Source organism: Macrobrachium nipponense, chromosome 6 (genome assembly GCF_015104395.2).
Source record: "Macrobrachium nipponense isolate FS-2020 chromosome 6, ASM1510439v2, whole genome shotgun sequence".
Lineage (NCBI taxonomy): Eukaryota > Metazoa > Arthropoda > Malacostraca > Decapoda > Palaemonidae > Macrobrachium > Macrobrachium nipponense.
Genome location: NC_061108.1, coordinates 123,168,878 through 123,188,937, shown reverse-complemented (window position 1 = coordinate 123,188,937; position 20,060 = coordinate 123,168,878). Strand labels below are relative to the sequence as shown.

The following is a 20,060-nucleotide window of genomic DNA, read 5'->3' as shown; positions in this document are numbered from 1 at the left end:
AATATCTTTTATATTGAATCAAAATATACATGAAGTGGTTGAAATGAACAAAGGAGTGGTCAGTAAATTATGAAATAACTGACTTAAAGTCTTGCATGGTCATGTATATAATGAGGTGCTTTGTGTAGAAGAGAGAAACATTTTGATCCAGTTTTATTCTTCAAAATTTTGTTAGGCACCTGAGACTAAAGTGATGATGAAATAAATCTAGTTCCCATTTTTAAGAGAGAAGGAATGAATGTTACCAGAGCACTTGTGCATAACATGTGTGTGGCACAGGTGTTTCTGTATGTTTAGCAGGCTTTACTTCATTTTCTCAGACCAGTTATTGGGAAAGGATATTACTACCTTTTTGTTTAGAGTTGGACACGGTCTCCTTTTGTTTTTAATCATATAAAGATTCTTTTAAGTGGTTGACTTGGTGCTGAAATAATTGTGAAATGTGAGAGTTCATGAGCCAGTGCATTAATTTTCTAGTGTGTATGTGATGGCTCTGCATTTCATAACTTAGTTTGTCTTACGTGATTTTTATTTTGACGAGTGAATTGTGACTTACATATCAAGTGTAGATTCTTTTGACACCTCTTATACTTCTTATTAAGTGATTACAATGAAATTTTAAGAGGTTCACATAAAGTTAACAACAGCATTTCAAGAAAAATTAAAGAAGTTATCCTCAATGGTTTTCATGCAATTCATTTTGAAAATGGCACTGCTTTATCGTCTGTGAAGGAATTGCTAAATTCATAATGAATACTTATCATATTTGTAAATAGTACAGATGTTAGAATGTTTGACTTAACTACGTGAGGTAATTAAAACATTCAGATGACATAGTTATGAGATGGGTGTCAGCAGTTCAAGAGGAGGCCGTGTATACCACGAAACCCAAAGCATTGTGACACGGGTCCATCAGAAATATAACACTGAAAGTAATGGCAGAAATGTTGCCGATCGACTTCATGTGTATCGAGAAACAAGAATCGTTGAGGATCAGGGAAAGAAAGAAATTTTCCATAAAGAGAGTGTTAAGCATGTTGTTGATCCACAAATAGGAGGGAAGGATGAAACCCTTGCTAGGAAAACTGTCAAGATTTCGTTTAATAGAAAGGATCTCTCTGCTCCACTAGCAGTAACCTTAGAGAGCATAAGTAGGTCAAGTATCCTGGTTTTGTTGGTATTGTATTCTTGTTTCGGCATTATTTTTTAAGTGTCAGTGCTGTAAATGGATTTACCTCATGGATGTAATGAGGTAATGTTTATAGGATATATAATATGGAGGGATGCTTTACATATCTGTTTGTCAACTGCAATTTCCTGGTGCTACTACATAATTTTTGGGTTGTAGACTGCTCTTTGTTTTAGTATGATTTATGTAGAACTAAGTTTTCTTTGCACGTATATTTGGCAGCATTTTTTCCTTTCTCTCTCTCAACATAATGTTCCCAATATCACCACCCCTGCCATGGCTGATGGAAAAATTAGAAATACTTCTCAACATTCCTCTGGTGGAGTTTTTTGGTTGCATTGCCAATGATATTGACAGTGAAAATGAGGTTTTTCTAGATGGAATGGTGCCATTGTTCATTTTGTATTGCCTCCAAATTGCGCCTTCTTACACAAGTATGGTATCCACACTAGTCTTGGTTAATGTGATTATTCAAATGGTGATATTAACAAGGGGAAGTAAAAATGGCATTCAGTCTTACCCTCATAATGGGAAATGACATCCGAAGTAGTACATTATATAGTGTACACATGAACTTCAAATGTCATGATAATGGATACACCCTAAGGGGTATAGTTGGAAGAAGTGTATCTGCCTCCAACCTGGATCAGACTGTAAATCCTGTCATTTATTGTAAGAAGAAAAAAAAACTTCCTGATGAGAAACAACCCTTTCCCTCTGAACTGTGTATTTAGTACCAATACCCTATCCAATGATGGCTTCAGAACTATGTTGGTATGATTTCAAAGCAGATATTGACCCACTTTTAAGGTCACATCATGAAGCACTTCAAAACAAACCATGGAACAACCAAGGCTTGAGAATGTTTGAGGCACTACACATTGCAATTTAACCATCCTGGAGTGTTATGCAAGAGACTTACTTCCTACCGTCACCATCAGGAAACATGTACAAGTGACACTACCAGTAGGGCTTGTATGTTGATGGCACTTGCCTGGCACTATGGCCGTTGTAAACCCGAGTTAAAAATACCCCAAATCCCACTGACCTAACAGTTTTAAGCAAAGCCGCACTCGCCGATCAGTGTCAGACAAGTGCACAAGGTGTAAAAAAAAAATTAAAAAAAAGAAATTTCATACATTCAACTTACCTGTCAGATATATACATAGCTATAGACTCCGTCGTTCCCGACAGAATTTCAAATTTCGCGGCACTCGCTACAGGTAGGTCAGGTGATCTACCGCCCTGCTCTGGGTGGCAGGACTAGGAACTATTCCCGTTTTCTAATCAGATTCTCTCTGTCGCCGGCGGTATCAACATTGTTGTTACTTCCTCCTGACTAGAATTCGTTTTTCGCAAGCTTTTGATCATCTCTCGCTGATATTTGGTGACGTACTTGGATCGTTGTTTGGCATTCGCTATCGTGGACTGTTTTTTTGGACTTGGTTTTTGGAATTCTTGAATATGTCTGACTCTAGTGTTAGTTTCAGAGTGTGTGTGAATGAGGGCTGTAAGGTGAGGATTCCGAAAGCTTCGGTAGATCCTCACACTACTTGTAGTGGGTGTAGAATGGCTGAATGCTCGATTGATAATACGTGTGACGAGTGTGAGAAATTGAGTGCACAAGAGTGGAAGAATCTAACTTCTTACTTGAAGAAGTTAGAGAGAGATAGAGTGAGGAAGGCGGCTTGTAAAACCCGCAAAATGTCTGCTTCTCATGATTTACTATCTAGTTCTGTACCTTCTTCCGCTGATAATCATGACAATTCTGTTTCAGCCCGTTCACAAATTGCTAATCCCTCTAGTTCTGCTTCGGAAATAGCGGAAATTAGAGCTTCCCTTCAGAAAATGCAAGAAAAAGTCGCAGCATTGGAAGGTAAGGAAAGTGAATGTGGTTTCGCTAGTGATGTTAGTGTCCCCAGTGTAGTGGAGGGGGCGTCTGGTCGAATCTCTGCGACGCTCCCAGGCCTAGACCTCTTCCAAGCTCCCTGGCCCGGAGGAGAAGGAATGTCGAAAGCCGTACGGGGGTTGTGGAGAATCCCCAACGATCAGGCGTCCCTTCGGCAGAATCGAGCATATCATATAATGCCAAGGACCGCTATAGGAAAAGCGTCCTTCGAGAGTGCTTTTCTTCATCTAGTTCGCCTTCTCCGAGAAGAGGATGGAAGGAGTCGAAACTTTCCCGTCCGCTGAAGAGAAATATGAAAGAGCATGAACTCAATTCGAGTCCCGAGCGCTTCTCTGAAGAAGGAGCGCCTTCGGTAATAAAGAAGGCGAGGATACATTCAGACTATGAGTCTGGAAGGGATCCTAGAGCGCCTTCCAGATCTCCCTCTCCTGATTCGAAAGACTCCTCAACCAGGAGAATACTAATGAATATGCAGGAGCAATTAGCCTCGTTAGTAGGAACTCTTTATAAGGAGCCTACTAGGAAGAAGGATGATAGGCTTCCTATTAAAAGATCTAAATACCGATCTCCTGTCGGGCACGACGCACCTTCAGGGGAGTTTGTCGCTCAGGCGGCCATCTCTGGGGGGAGCAGTGCGTTAGACAGGAGTGAAGTAAGAAAGGAAGTTACTCCTGTCAAGAGTAAGGCGCCAACCAGGAGCCAGGCTCCGAGTAGGCGCGAAGAGCCAGTGCAACATTCAAGATCTTCAATCAAGCGCCAAGAGTTAGCGGAAGAGGAAGATCCTGTTAGGAGTGGAGCGCGTGTGAGACGGAAAGCGCCTACCGGGATCAATACTCCTACTAAACATCAGGCGCATTCTAAGGCGCCTACCAGGCGCCAGGAGTCATCGGGCCTAGATACTCCTCCCAGGCGCCAGGAGTATTCTGAACTTAATACTCCTCCCAGGCGCCAGGAGTATTCCGAAGCTTATACTCCTCCCAGGCGCCAGGAGTACTCTGGAATTAATACTCCTCCCAGGCGCCAGGAGTATTCCGAAGCTTATACTCCTCCCAGGCGCCAGGCGCCTCCCGCGCGCCAGGAGTATTCTGAACAAGATGCGCCTACTAGAAGCCAGGAGTATTCGAGGCGCTCTGCGCCTGCCGCGCCAACGCCAGGAGTATTCCAAACACGTTACTCCTCCCAGGCGAGATACTCCTGCTGTACACCAGGCGCATTCCTCGTATGAAGAACCTGACACTCGTAAGAGAGTAAGAGAGGAGTCAGAAGAAAGAAGGGAGCCTTCTCCTTCCGAGCCTATGAACCCAGAAGATGCCTCGGAGGACGAAATGAAGGAAGGGTCTTCTAATTATAAAGTTCTTTCGTCCCTTCTATTGGAGGAATATGGAGACTCTTTGACACCAGCTGCTCCCCCTTCTCCACGCTCTCTGTTTTCGAGCACGAAAACACACAAGTCTTCCTCCTTCCTTAAAATGAAGCCTGCTATTTCTATGAGGAGGGCTCTTCAATCTCTTGACTCCTGGTTCAAGAAGAAGAAGGAATTAGGAAGGACGGTCTTTTGTATGCCTCCCGCTAAACTTACAGGGAGGAGAGGCATTTGGTACGAAACGGGAGAGAATATGGGATTGTCTCTGTCCGTTTCAGCTGAATCAGACTTCTCGAGTTTGGTGGATTCGTCGAGAAGGCACGCTTTGAATGCAGCGAAGGTAACATGGGGGCTTTCGGAAACGGACCACCTCCTCAAGGGGCTGTTTCACACTTTAGAAGTGTTTAACTTTTTAGATTGGTCCCTTGGGGTTCTGGCCAAGAAATCGCAGGAAAAGGAACAACTCGACCCAGAAACCCTAAATAGCATCCTCGCCTGCATTGACAAGGCGGTGCAGGATGGATCGGCTGAGGTATGCTCCCTCTTCGGTGCAGGAGTGTTAAAGAAGAGGGCGGTTCACAGTGCTTTCCTCACGAAGGCCGTCTCTCCTTCGCAGAGAGCCGCCTTATTGTTTGCGCCTCTCTCTGAACACCTTTTTCCCTCGCAATTGGTGAAGGATATCGCGCATTCTCTCACTGAAAAGGCCACCCAGGATCTCCTTAGACAATCCTCAAGGAAGAATAGGCCTGTGGCTAGTGAGGAAAAGAAAGTGACTCGACCAGCTCAGCAGCAGCCCTTTCGAGGAGGTCTTCCAACTAGATCGATCGCCAGAAGGAAGTCAACCGAAAAGAGGGGCAGGTCTTCCTTCCGTCCCTTTAAGAAAGGGAAGTGAGAATTCTGTCCTCCAGACACCCGTAGGAGCCAGGTTACATTCGTTTGCGAAAGCCTGGGAAGACATAGGAGCGAATCCTTGGACGATGTCGATTATCAAGAAGGGGTATCGCATTCCATTCAAGGACATTCCTCCCTTGACAACATCACCGAGGGAATTGTCCGCCAGATACAGGGACCCTGTTCTGATGGATACTCTTCGTCAAATGGTGGAACAGATGTGGGACAAAAGAGCAATAGAGCTAGTACTGGATTGCAGCTCCCCGGGGATTTACAATCGCTTGTTTCTTGTAGCAAAAGCCTCGGGGGGATGGAGACCGGTACTGGACGTAAGTGCGCTGAACAAATTCGTCGAACAACAGAAGTTCAGCATGGAAACGTCTGCTTCAGTCCTTGCAGCACTGCGGCAAGGGGATTGGATGGCGTCCCTAGACCTTCAGGACGCATACTTCCACATCCCGATCCACCATTCGTCGAGGAAGTACCTTCGATTTATGTTCGAAGGAAGAGTCTATCAGTTCAGGGCCCTGTGTTTCGGCCTGTCCACGGCTCCTCAAGTCTTCACAGACGTGATGAAAAATGTAGCAAGACACTTACATTTGGAAGGGATAAACGTCTCCCTGTACCTGGACGACTGGCTCATCAGAGCCAGGTCTCAAAAGCAGTGTTTGGAGGACCTGTCAACAACACTGGAATTGACAAAATCATTGGGATTGATCGTGAACCTCGAGAAGTCTCAGATGATCCCCAGCCAGAACGTGGTTTATCTGGGGATTCAGATGGATTCTCGGGGTTTTCGAGTTTTTCCATCTCAAGAGAGAATAAAGAAAGGCTGTGCCACAGTATCGAACTTTCTAGGGAAAGAGCGCACTTCAGCGAGGGAATGGCTGAGCCTTCTGGGAACCCTTTCCTCGCTCGAACAGTTCTTTCTCCTAGGAAGATTACATCTTCGACCGCTTCAGTTCTTCCTAAGAAGAAGTTGGAGTTGGAAGACAGGTCAGCTCTCGGACACGTTTCCAATCTCGGAAGAAATAAAACATCATTTGAAGTGGTGGTTGATTCCGTTAAAGGAAAACAAAGGAGTGTCCCTGCAAGTACGGAACCCAAGCCTGACATTGTTTTCAGACGCCTCGGAGTCGGGCTGGGGGGCAACATTGGGATCCAAAGAAGTGTCAGGCACCTGGTCGGCGGAACAGGTGTCATGGCACATAAATTGCAAAGAGCTCTTAGCAATTCACCTGGCGCTAAAGAGCTTCGAACACATAGTCAGAGGCAAAGTCGTACAGATAAATTCAGACAATACGACAGCCCTGGCTTATATCAAGAAACAAGGAGGGACACACTCTTTTGCTCTGTACGAGCTGGCAAGAGATCTACTGATTTGGGCGAACCAAAGGAAGGTAGTTCTTCTAACAAGGTTTGTCCAAGGGGAGAGGAATGTGAGAGCGGACAGATTGAGCAGGAGGTTCCAGGTCCTTCCCACAGAATGGACACTCCACTCAGAAGTCTGTCAGAGCCTTTGGCTCCTTTGGGGGAAGCCTCAAATAGATCTTTTCGCCACATTCCTCTCCAAGAGGATAGAAACATTTTGTGCCCTGGTGGAAGATCCCCGGGCGTATGCAACAGACGCCTTTCTCCTGGATTGGTCAGGGATAGACGTTTACGCTTTTCCCCCGTTCAAGATACTGGGGGAAGTAGTCAGAAAATTCGTGGCATCCGAAGGAACCAAGATGACTCTGATTGCTCCGTATTGGCCAGCTCAAATTTGGTTCACAGAGGTGATGGAATGGACGGTGGACTTCCCCAGATCTCTTCCAAACAGAATAGATCTGCTCAAACAACCCCACTTCGAGAGGTACCATCAAAATCTACCCGCTCTTGCTCTGACTGCCTTTCGACTATCGAAAGACTTGTCAGAGCGAGAGGGTTTTCTCGCCAGGCAGCAAACGCAATTGCTAGAGCCCGCAGATCATCTACTAGGCGAGTGTACCAATCGAAGTGGGAAGTTTTCAGAAACTGGTGCAGGTCGAAGAAGCTGTCCTCTTCCAGTACCTCTGTGACCGAAATTGCGGATTTCCTTCTGTTTCTTAGACAAAAGTCGCATCTCTCGGCTCTCGGTACCGACCATTAAGGGGTACAGGAGTATGCTTTCAGCAGTCTTTAGAAACAGGGGATTAGATCTAACGAATGATAAGGATTTGCATGACCTCATTCGTTCCTTCGAAACATCAAAATCACTTGAACCTAAGGTTCCAAGCTGGAACTTAGATGTGGTTCTAAAATTTTTATCATCAGAGGAATTCGAACCACTTCACACTGCTTCCTTTCGTAACATCACTAGAAAGTGTTTGTTTCTGATGTCTCTGGCAACGGCAAAGAGAGTCAGTGAGTTGCACGCCCTTGAATCAAGAGTTGGCTTCAAAGGAGACTCTGCAATTTGTTCATTTCAGTCCCTTTTTCTTGCCAAAAATGAAAACCCTTCGAATCCCTGGCCCAGGAGCTTCGAAGTGAAAGGACTTTCTAGTTTGGTGGGCAGAGAGGCAGAAAGATCCCTTTGCCCAGTTAGAGCTCTAAAATTTTATTTGGACAAGAAGAAGCAGTTGGGGGGTTCGCAAAAAGGTCTTTGGTGCTCAGTGAAAGACCCCAAGAGAGCAATGTCCAAGAACGCCTTAGCCTTCTTTGTTAGAAGTGTTATTACAGAAGCTCATAAGAATTGTCCAGATGATTCTTTTAATCTTTTAAGAGTGAGAGCCCACGAAGTTAGGGCAATCGCAACCTCTGTGGCGTTCCAAAGAAATATGTCACTCAAGAACATTTTGGACGCAACTTATTGGAGATGCAACTCCGTGTTTGCATCACATTATTTAAAAGACGTACGAGTTACGTATGATAAATGTTTTTCGTTAGGTCCGTTTGTGTCAGCACAGACGGTTCTGGGTAAAGGAGAAAGCACCAATCCTTAAACTGTGTACGTAACCCTCTTGTCGGATGTGTTCTCGGGTTTTCGGTGTATGGGAGTGTCAGTTGTCGCACAAGCGGCCTTCACTTCGCTTCACTTGAAAATCGAGTGACATCTGACTATTAGAGGGGTACAAAAATTTGTGTTTTTGTATGTATGAGTTTCGAATTTGTGGTTGTTTGCTGAGAGTTTGGGGATAACTCTAGGCAATCTTAGAACTAACACGGGTTAGGATCGGGTGATCGGGATTGGTTGGGTGCTCCTTAAATAAATGCGTGTTGTCATATAAGCGGATGTGCTCCCATTGACAAACGCCAGTTAGGTTCTGTCGAGTAAGTGGAAAGAGACCCCATCGACAGATCACAAAGAACTCTTGGCCACAGATCACTATCTCGCTAAGGCTCTTGAGATGAAGCAGACTCCTGGGCAGTAGCCACGAAGTCTTCCATCTAAGAAGGTAGGAACTAAGGTTTATTTATACCTACAACATATGTTGTTTACCTGTCTAGTCAGTTAGTTAGCTGTCTCTTGCCCTCCACCAAAGGGTGTCAATCAGCTATGTATATATCTGACAGGTAAGTTGAATGTATGAAAATGACATTGTTATGATACAATAAAGTTTCATACATACTTACCTGGCAGATATATACAATTGAATACCCACCCAGCCTCCCCGCAGGAGACAGGTGGAAGAGAGAATCTGATTAGAAAACGGGAATAGTTCCTAGTCCTGCCACCCAGAGCAGGGCGGTAGATCACCTGACCTACCTGTAGCGAGTGCCGCGAAATTTGAAATTCTGTCGGGAACGACGGAGTCTATAGCTATGTATATATCTGCCAGGTAAGTATGTATGAAACTTTATTGTATCATAACAATGTCATTTTTCCCTACTTTCTACGAGAAGTTGAAAATGACTACTATTTACAATCCCTTGTGGGGCCTCTTTTACAAGACAATTGTAAATTTTGCCAAGTTAGACATGTTTTTCTAATAAATGAATTTATTTTATTTTATAAACTTATAATTACAGCTCATACAATATCAAAACAGATAAGAACTAAAATCAGTAACAAATTCTGAGTGTATTTGTTGTAAAATATTTACGAACTTTCTGAGATAGAAAAATACAAATGGTCTTAGAAAATTTGTCGTTTTATTGGTTCTTGGTTCATAGCGATGTTTGCTGTCAGTCCAAGTAGAATTTTGGATAAATCTAGTACTGATTATGGTATCATTTATGGCTCGATCATCAAGCATAATTTTTTTCTTCTAAATCTTCATTTTTTCTTTCTTATGTAGCTGTCCCTCTATTTAAATTATGTACAAATTGTAACCGCCCATTCAAAAACAATTCCTTTTTAGCAGCCCTATGAAATTATGTAAGACCTGTGGGTCTGGTCAAACTACCTAAGGAGTTATATTACTAAATGCAGTTTCCAAGCCTCTTGCTAAATATTTTGCTTAAGATGTTTTTGTGTATTCAAAAGAAAAATACTGAAAAGAGAGAAGTCTTCTTGCTAACTTCCCTCCATCTATATATAATTATTCTTTTATTCTTTTTTGTCTCAAACCATTATTGGAATTATAGGCCATCTGATGGAAAAATAAAGCATTTGACTAAAAAAATTTAAGTTTCTCTTGTTACAGTATTCCTTAAAATTCTCTATTTTTACCTGCAGCTCGACAAGACAACTGGCCTCCATTGCCCTCTGGGTTTCCTATTGGTCCTTGCTTTTATCAAGATATTAATGTGGACATCCCATTGGAGTTCCAGAAAATTGTCCGCATGCTTTATTACCTATGGATGTGTAAGTACATACTGTATTGCCATTTTGTAGGTGTAGGAACATTGTAATATACTGTATCAGGTTTGTTTTCTCAAGGTAGAATGATTCTGCTCATCTGATATTAATGGGGAGATGAAAAAAAATTGGTGTGTAGGTCAATTTAGTGTCATACAGTAATGAAGCATATACAGGCAGTCCCCAGTTATCTGCAATCGGGGTTTATGGCACGACGATACTGAATTTTTGGCGCTGATATGCTCTGTTCCCTGCTTATCTGTGCCGATCCTCAGTTATTGGCACAGGTAGCTGAGGATTGGCACCGATAGCTGACGATCGGGGATCGACGCTCTTATTGCTGATTTTCGGTCATTGTCACTCTGTTGGGAATAGAACCCCCCATCAATAACTGGGACTACCTGTAATTGTATGTGATATATTTGAAAAATTGGAATTGTGATTTTGGTGTACCATGAATGAATCAATAGCAAGTGTCGTTTTGAGTAAAGCCCTTTCCACACGAGGAACAAATGCATGACGGGCAGATACTTACCAATTTTGTGAGTGGATGGCGATCATGAGTGTGCTCCAAGTCATAGGTTCGCCTGCCTGTCACTGCTGCCCCCTTGGACTGTTTGATCTGTTCAAAAGCGGTAGAATTACGGGCAAATCAGAGTGCCCGTCTTATCTTTGCTCTTCGTGTGGAAGGGGCTTAAGTGGGCATTTTTGGTGTGCCATGAATGAATGAATATCAAAGGTCCTTTAAGCAAAAATATAGAATGAATATTGCAGTATTATCATTGACCAACTTATTTTATATCCAGATGGAACAACTTAGATTAATTTTTAATAACTTGATAAAAATTTCCCATGTTTGAAGACCTCCAGGCCATTGCAAGTTCCTTAGACTGGCTCACTCTACCTTAAACCAACTAATAATCTTGATTAAACCATAAAAAGAAATATAGCATTATATATAATGTAAAATTATATATATAATATACTATATTATGTACAATATTTTTTTTTTTTTTTTTACAGTCCATGCTCTGATGCTGTTATTAAATATATTAGGAGGTTTGGGTCTCTTCATAGCCTTCAAATCTGGTGTCACATTTGGCCTTGCCATTCTCTATTTCCTGATCTTCACGCCATTTTCCTATATATGTTGGTTTAGACCTATCTATAAAGCATTCAGGTAAGTTAACTTTTTTTTATATTTGAATGGATAATTTGTAACCTGTTTTGAAATAATTTTGTTAGCAAGAGTATTTTAAATATTGAGATGTGAGTTTATATTTAAGTATCATCAGAGCCATTGTTTATTTTTCTTGGCTTGTGTTCATACAAATCGCAAAGTCCGATAATATTCCCTATTCTAAGTAGTAGTCAAACTAGTGAAGTGTAAAAGGTTAAATTAGAGAAGGGCTAGTAGATCATGGACAAGACTTTCCAAATGAGGGAGACCTTACCCCATCTCACCCATCAAATGGTATCAGTCCTCACTGCAGTTTCATATGGAACTCAGTGGACGGTATACTGTGCGCTCTTTGTTGTGCTCTGTTTTCTGTCCTTCATTTTTACCTTTTTTATTTCATAATGTGGTATTTGTTGTTTGTTCATACACGAAACAAACCTTCGGTCTTAACATTAGGATTTACTAGCGCCAAGCTGGAAACCGGTAGAATTAAAATTACACTTGTGAGATCCAGGGACTAATGGCATCTATACCAGGTCACGGGGCATGTATACCCAGAATGCCCATGGCTACCTGTGACCCATCAGTTATTTTCCTACCGCCTTTAAGATAAGACGTGTTACTGTCTATCTCATTTAAAGCCGGTTTTTCAGTTTGCCCATTCTTTATCCATTTCATTTTTTATTTTTCATTCCTTTTCTTTCTCCAAGTGTGATCAGTGTGTGGTAAGAGTGTATACGTGGTATGATGGAGAATTTTGCCTCAACATCGGGATCGTCTACCGCTTCGAAGAGGAGACAAAGGAAATGCCCAGGAGTCAGTGGCTTTCCATGTTCTAGGTTCCTAACTTCGGTGTCGACGGATCCTCATCCAACATGTAGTAGGTGCAGGGAAAACGTATGTACGGTTACTAATCCGTGTTCTGTTTGTCGCGGTTGGTCGGTGGAACAGTGGAAGAAGTTCTATGGGAAAAGCCAATACAAAAGGAAGGGGGTGACGCCATCTTTGGATGACCAAACCTTACCGGCTTCTTTTGTATCGGTAATAAACCAGGCTGCTCCATATGTTTCTCCACCTGCTTTTGAATTGTCTCATACCCCTTCGGTTTCTCCTAGCGGTTCTGTATCGGAAACGTCAGGAGGGGCCTTGGGTAATTTTATGAATAATTTGCACTCTCCTTTGTTCCCAGCAAGTAGAGGGGGAGATCCGCCATCTTTGTTCCAGGCTCCTGCTACTCAAGCGCATAGGTTAGATGGTACGTGGTCAGCGCTAGGCCTACCAGGCGTACCAACCTTGGATGGTCTGCTTGCGCATTATATTGACGTCACGGTTCCAGCAGGGTCCGGCAGCGCTGAATGTTCCTCATCCCCTGGGCTTGCAATTTATGGAATTAATGCCGCGGCTTCACCATCCCACTCAGTATTTACAGCGATGCAGAACGTGGGAGGTAGTTTGGCAGCAAACGTGCGGTTGCCAGCAGAAACCTCTCAGTCTCTCCCTACGAGAGGGATGACGTCACAACATACGTCACACTCTGAGATGGCAGGCGTGATGACGTCACAGACCGATTTCTCGGCCTTTTCGCTGCACCCAGACGCTAATACGCCTTCTGACCCGTCAATGCAAACTGTAATGCAGAAATTACAGGATATAGAGGAGAGAATGAATAAGAGAGACAAAAAGAAAAAGTGTGATTCGCCTTCTTCGTCTTCTTCCTCTAGTTCGGCGTCATCGCTAAGTCCGATAACGTCACGGCGAGCGCCAGTCAGCGTTGGAGGAGGATTCGGGAGTTCCTGGCGGATCCTCGGGCCAAGAGGAGAAGAATCAATTCTTCCTCTTCTTCGGACCAAGACTGTCATTTCCAAGTCAGCAAGAAGGTCGGAAAAATCAGTGGCTATTAAGCACAAGGTTGGCAGACGAAGCCGTTCGCAAGAGTCCGAACAAGCGAGAGAGGTGACGGCCGGCGAGCTAGCGGCCGAGGCGGAGTTGCCAGTTCGGATCGCAAAAACTGCGATACCTCTGGTAAAATCGACGTTGGCGGCGAAAGGTGCAGCAGAGGATGGAATGCAGATCCCAGTTTCGCCCGTAAGGCCGTTCAAAATACGTACGAAGGACGATAAGGCTCCTGTTAAAAGTACGAAAAATAAGGGGGGGGGAGAGGGAGGGGTGGCAACCTCGGCGGATACGTTCGTGGGAAGGCAGTGTCCGTCTGGATAGAAGGCCGAGGCCGGGCTCGCCGACGCTCGAAAAACGATGCCAATGCTAATAGAGACAAACTTACCTCTGTCTTAAGGGATCCTTCATCGTGGAGATCTAGACGAGATTCTCGCTCTAGATCCGTGAGCAGAGAAAGAGTGAGACGTTCTCGTTCCCCTGCTGACTATCTGGGATCGAGCCAACAGCGGCCAGCAAAGATCAAAGAGACCGCGGCCGTAGGGGCAGGCGGCCGTGGAATTCCGGGCCGTCTGTCAGAAGATAGAGGCGAGACAACATCCCTAGTGATGGAGAGTGGTACACTAGAGCCTGAGGAAGGAGAAAACCAAGAGTTTCTGGCCTCGTATGCAGAGGTTATTGATTTGATTCGTCAATTCAATAGCCTTTCGGAGAAGACAGAAACACCGGCCAGTATGCTTCCTCCTGGAATTGACATGGCGTTTGGACTAAAGAGGGATACAAGGTGTCGTATGAATTGCCTTGTTCGAGTCATGCGGAATCGGTCTTGCAACACGTAAACGCAAAGATTGCAGGGAGGGATAATTCCTTAAGATCTAATAGATAATTTAAATTTATTCCCCCTCCAATGATAAAACAAAGGAAATATTATACGACACCGAAGGTCCCTTTGCTGTCTAGACAAATGAACCCTAATGTTGTAAGGTTAAGGCCTGGATTAACCTTGGATCAGGTTAAAATGGAGTGCCCTTCGATGACGTACCAAGAGGCTGCTACGTTAGAAGCAACAGCTTCTTCTGTCTTTCAGGCTGCGTCCTGGTTAGACCTTTGGTCAACAGCAGTGGCGAATATTGCATCCTCGGAAGCAACAAGGAAAGTAGTGGATGAACCATTGTTCATTAGATTACTACAGTCAGGGTCCAAGGCGATTGCGTACCTGACAAACGTAAGTGCCAATGTTTGGGCAAATATCCTGCTAATGAGGAGAGATGCAGCATTGGCTAGACTAAGCCGCAATGTCGATTTGGATTCCCTGTTAGCAATGAGGAATGGGGATATCTTGGAATCGCAACTACTGTTGCCAGAGGTCATACTGGAAGAGGCGATAGATAGAAGAAGGATGGACACTAACGATAGGTTGGTGCAACAGGCAGTTAGGAAAACGTCTAACAGCCAAACTACTCCTTTGGAGGGAAGACAACAGCAGATGTCTCGAAAGAAGACAGTGAGACATAGCATCCCTAATAGAGTCACAAGACCCTCTTCCCCAAAGAGGATAACTCATCGGCCCTTTCACATATAAACAACAGAGGAAGGGGCAATAGGGGAAGAGGGAGAGGCTCAAGAAGATAGGATGGGCGTCTCCCATCACTCGGCCACACCAGTGGGGGGTTGTTTGCCTGCAAATCACTGGAAGGTGTGGCAGGAACTAGGGGCAGAGCAGTGGGTGGTGGATGTTCTCAGGATCGAGTATTTGATTCCGTTCGAGGTAACCCCGCCCCTGACAGATCAACCATTACCCCACGTCACTTATGCCCACAAATCTCAGAAGGCCACTATTCTGCAGGACGAAGTGAAGAAGATGATGGAAAAAGGAGCTGTGCAACAAGTATGCAGTCCGACAAAAGGCTTCTACAGCAGGATTTTCCTGGTACCCAAAGCCAACGGGGAGTGGAGGACAGTAATAGACCTGTCAATGCTGAATCTGTTTATAAGGAAAACCAGTTTCAAGATGGAAACTCCGAAAACGGTTCTACAAGCAGTCAGAATCGGAGACTTTATGCTGACAGTCGATTTAAAGGACGCATACTTTCAGATACCAGTCCATCAGTCTTCAAGGAAATTTCTCCGCTTCAGTCTTGCAGGGAAAGCTTTCGAATTCAAGGTCCTGTGCTTCGGATTGACAACGTCTCCTCAAGTTTTTACAAGAGTGTTCACCCTCGTGTCGGCGTGGGCGCATGCTCAGGGGATCAGGCTAATAAGATATCTGGACGATTGGCTGGTGATAGCAAAGTCCAGGGAGAAATTACTCAGGGACAGGGCGGCCCTCCTGCAGCTTGTCACAGCCTAGGTATTGTGGTGAATCAGCAGAAGTCGCAGCTGGATCCAAGTCAAAACGTTTGGAATATCTGGGAATGGGTGATAGACAGAACACAAGCCAAAGTATTCCCGACAGACCAAAGAGTAGAGAAATGCAAACAAGTGGTGAATGCCTTTCTCTGGAAGCAGACACAGCCAGCAAGACAGTGGCAGGTGGTGCTGGGAATCCTAACCTCCCTGGAGAAGCTAGTACCACAAGGAAGGCTACACCTTCGGTCCCTACAATGGAGGATGAAGGAGTTTTGGTCACCAACAGTAGATCACCCGTACGAGCAAATTCCCTTGTCGGCAGAAGTGAGGAAAGACTTGCTGTGGTGGGTGGACGACGACAATCTGACAGTGGGTGTCCCCCTTCAACAATCCTCCCCAGACCTCTTGCTGTTCTCGGATGCGTCACTAGAAGGCTGGGGAGCCCATATGGAGGAGTTGATGGTGTCAGCAAAATGGAGTTGCAAGGACAGAGAACTCCATATAAACGTGCTGGAGTTGAAAGCAGCTTTCCTGGCTCTACAAGAATTCAGGGAGAGAGTAAAGGGACACTCAGTGGTATTGATGTCAGACAACACCACAGTAGTAGCTTATATAAACAAGCAAGGAGGCCTAGTTTCTCGGCAGTTACATGTGATGACAGTTCAACTTCACCAGTGGGCTATAGAGAACCTGGTAGACATCAAGGCCAGGTATATTCCGGGAAAAAGAAACATAGTGGCCGACAAGTTGAGCCGCAGGGATCAGATTCTGGGAACGGAGTGGTCCTACACCAACAGGTAGTGGACAGGATGCTCATGTTGTGGGAAGGACCGATCATAGACCTATTCGCAACCAGGTACAACAAAAAGTTGGAAGTGTATTGTTCAGTAGTCCCGGACGCAGAGGCAGTAGCAGAAGATGCGCTACAACACCCCTGGGACAATCTGGACGTGTACGCATTTCCTCCATTTTGTCTAATCCGTCAGGTTCTGAACAGGTTAATGCGGTCTCAGAACCTCAAGATGACCCTGGTAGCCCCGTTATGGCCGAAAGCAGTGTGGTTTCCAGACCTACTGGAACTCCTAGTAGATGTGCCAAGAGAGTTACCTCCATGGAGCAACCTTCTGTGTCAGCCTCACGTGGAGAGGTACCACCAGTCGGTGAAGTCCCTATCGCTTCACGGGTGGAGACTGTCAAGTATCTCCTCCGAGAGCGAGGGTTTTCGCAGAAGCAGCAACTCAGATGGCAGGTAATATCAGAAAATCATCTGCGACAGTATACCAAGGAAAGTGGTCAGCATACTGTGATTGGTGTCGTAGAGGGAACGTGTCTCCACTCGGTACCACTATTCAGCAGTTAGCAGACTTTCTGATATATCTCAGAACAGAAAAACATATGTCTGTAGTCCTGCAGTGAAGGGGTACAGGGCTGCTCTAGCCTCAGTCTTACGAATGAAAGGAGTGGACATATAGTCTTCATGGGAGTTGGCCATGCTGATGAGGAGCTTTGAACAGTCATGCCCACCAAAGGAGCTAAAAGCCCCAGATTGGGATCTGACCAAGGTACTGAGTAGTCTGACAAAACCCCCCTACGAACCACTAAGGCAGTCCACGGATAGGAGCCTGACCCTGAAGACAGTCTTCTTATTGGCCCTGGCTTCAACCAAAAGGGTGGGGGAGCTACATGGCCTCTCATATCTCATAAAGCACTCGAGAGGTTGGAGATCAATGGTGTGTGAATTTGTCCCAGAATTCGTGGCAAAGACCCAAAATCCAACAATAGTAGACGGCAGATTCGACTCCTTTACCATACCTTCCTTGGCAGACTTTGTAGACAACGACAAAGCTGAGATGCTCCTGTGCCCCGTCAGGGCACTAAGGGAGTACTTAAAGAGAACAAGGCACCTCAGGCCGGGGTGCCAGAGGTTGTTCGTAAGTACAGGACGGAACAAGAAGGAAGTGTCCAAGAATACAATATCATTTTGGCTAAGGGAGACGATCAGAGATGCTTATACTGCAGAAGACAGAGGGTCAGATAGCCAGGTGGGAGCTAGAGCTCATGACATCAGGGGTGTGAGTGCTTCCCTGGCATTTGAGAAGAACATGTCTGTGGATAAAATTCTGAAAGCTGGCGTGTGGAAGCGCCAAACAACTTTCACCTCATTTTATTTGAAAGATGTTGCCCATAGATCCTTGGACACCTTTTCCTTGGGTCCAGTGGTGGCGGCCCAACAAATGATATAGTTCATCCAGTGCCCCTGGCGGGTCAGTTTGCGTCTAGTCTAAGATGAAGGTATGAAAGTAGAATGAATGGGATGACTGGTCTTTTTTCTTTACTACTTTCTTCCTACTCCTTTAACTACGGGCCAATATGAAGGAGGAGTACCGTCATGTGCTGGAACGGACTAGATGCAGGTGAGATGGTCAGCCATACTGTGAAGCTATCATAGCTGATGATATACTTTTCAGTAGCAACACACCCCTCTGGATAATAAGGAAAAGAGGGGTGAAGGTGGATCCAGTCGCAAGGGACAAGAGTAAACAGTAGAATGGTATCTACACCCAGTGGGAGGAAACCAATAGATCCGCTTATATCTTTGGTCCTAGGTTCATTGTCCATTCTCTTAGAATTTCCCTATATATTCGGAAATGGATAAGGTGGCAAACTCCCAGTCAGTTGTAGAGACTTACCTCCCTCCAATAGTAAGTCTATCCTAATGTTAAGACCGAAGGTTTGTTTCGTGTATGAACAAATACCAAATTTGTAACTAATTTGTATTTTTCATAACTAACAAACCTGAGGTCTTAACATTAGGATTTACTAGCGCCAAGCTGGAAACCGGTAGAATTAAAATTACACTTGTGAGATCCAGGGACTAATGGCATCTATACCAGGTCACGGGGCATGTATACCCAGAATGCCCACGGCTACCTGTGACCCATCAGTTATATTTCTAACCCAGTTTAGACTGCTAGAGGGGTGGTTCGAGGTGGGCCTTTAACTGTTAAGACCTCAGGTTTGTTAGTTATGAAAAATACAAATTAGTTACAAATTTGGTATATTTCTGCAGTATTAAAAGAAATGGATTTTCATATTGTATGTGAAGTGGTACATTGATGTGACCCTGTTCTTAGGTGTACCGTTTTCAAGTATAGTACTACTAACTATCTTAGCTGTAATTGTTATAATTTTACTCTGAAAAAAGGAGTCTGGGACTTTGTTACATTTCAGTGTCAAATGAGTTAATTGGTTCTTAGTTATTTACAATACTTCTCTTTCTAATGTCAACTTTTAATAAACAAAGATGTATGATAATTATTTGTTGTCATTGACTGGACACTTGAGGTTTGATTTAGCAAGCAGACAGTTGTGTGTGTTGATTTATAATGAGGTTTTTTATTTTTGTGTTTCAGGAGTGATAGTTCTTTCAACTTCATGGTGTTCTTCTTTGTATTTTTCTTCCAATTGATAGTGAGCATAGTCAATGCCATTGGAATCCCTTCCATGGGAACATGGTAAGTGTCAAGTTTGCTGTATTATTTTTGTTTTAAGGGGCTTTTGATTTTGATCTTTGTCATGTAGGGACAACTGAGTGAATGCAAATACAGAATTTTGTTTTTGTAGATGAGGAAAAGATAAATTTTTTGTGTTGCAAAATTTAAACATAAGCATATGTTTGATATGAGGTAAGCTATTTAATACTTGCTTATTGAGACAAAAATGGAAAGTTATTTTTGGCACATTTTGTCAGTCAGCCCACTGTGAGTAATTATTTGAATCCAATAATACATCGAGGTGACCAAAATCTCCATCAAGTACTAGCATGAGTATAGACTGAAGAGTGTGTTGAATAACCAGCAATTGTCAAAATTTGATATTGTCAAAAACATTGAAGTGTAGTGATTTTTATGAAGTGTAGTGATCTCTTTAAGAAAATATGCAAAAGCAAATATATTTTGTTCGTAATTATTCAAGGGAATTAAGTCAGCTGAAAATAGATTTGTGTGGAAATTACTCTGGTTTTATGCACTTTGATTTTTTGCTTCATGCTAGTGAAGAAAATACAAAAAGCCTGAAAGAAATGCAAGTATTTTATGAAGTCTTATGAATGGTTTCACCTTGAATTGTTTAGAATTATCTTTGGCCCTTGCTGTTTTGATATTATACATGTTCACTGTCTGTTGTTTTTATTAGGGTAATTGGATATTAAGGAATTTATCCATTTGTCCCTCCTCATCCAACCAGGAGAGAAAAAGTGTGTGTTTGTGTTGGGGAGGCGGTGGTTAGGTAGGAAGTGAACTTCCACTGCTTTAGCTACCATATATACTTGTGTATCATGCGACATTTAATACCTAATTTTTAAAGCTGATTTTAAGAGGATTGCATCTCACATGATATATAGAAATAGTGTCTAAAATTCACATACATATTTGTATCGTATTTAACTACAAGCATAACGAATATGCAGTTACGAGGCAAGTTTGTTTTGCTGTATTTAACCCAATTTGGAGCAATTTTCTTGCT

At 43.8% G+C, this 20,060-nt stretch overlaps 1 protein-coding gene across 4 annotated transcripts in view; it reads left to right on the top strand.

Annotated features, from left to right (window-relative positions):
• The window catches only part of LOC135216099 (secretory carrier-associated membrane protein 1-like), an 81,681-nt gene that overhangs the window by 40,659 nt on the left and 20,962 nt on the right, over nucleotides 1-20,060 (top strand). For all 4 annotated transcript variants that reach the window (XM_064251131.1, XM_064251132.1, XM_064251133.1 and 1 more), the window contains 3 exons: nucleotides 9,992-10,120; nucleotides 11,138-11,294; nucleotides 18,950-19,051. In XM_064251131.1, coding sequence (XP_064107201.1) covers nucleotides 9,992-10,120; nucleotides 11,138-11,294; nucleotides 18,950-19,051 — 388 coding nt within the window. The remainder of the gene's footprint in view (nucleotides 1-9,991; nucleotides 10,121-11,137; nucleotides 11,295-18,949; nucleotides 19,052-20,060) is intronic.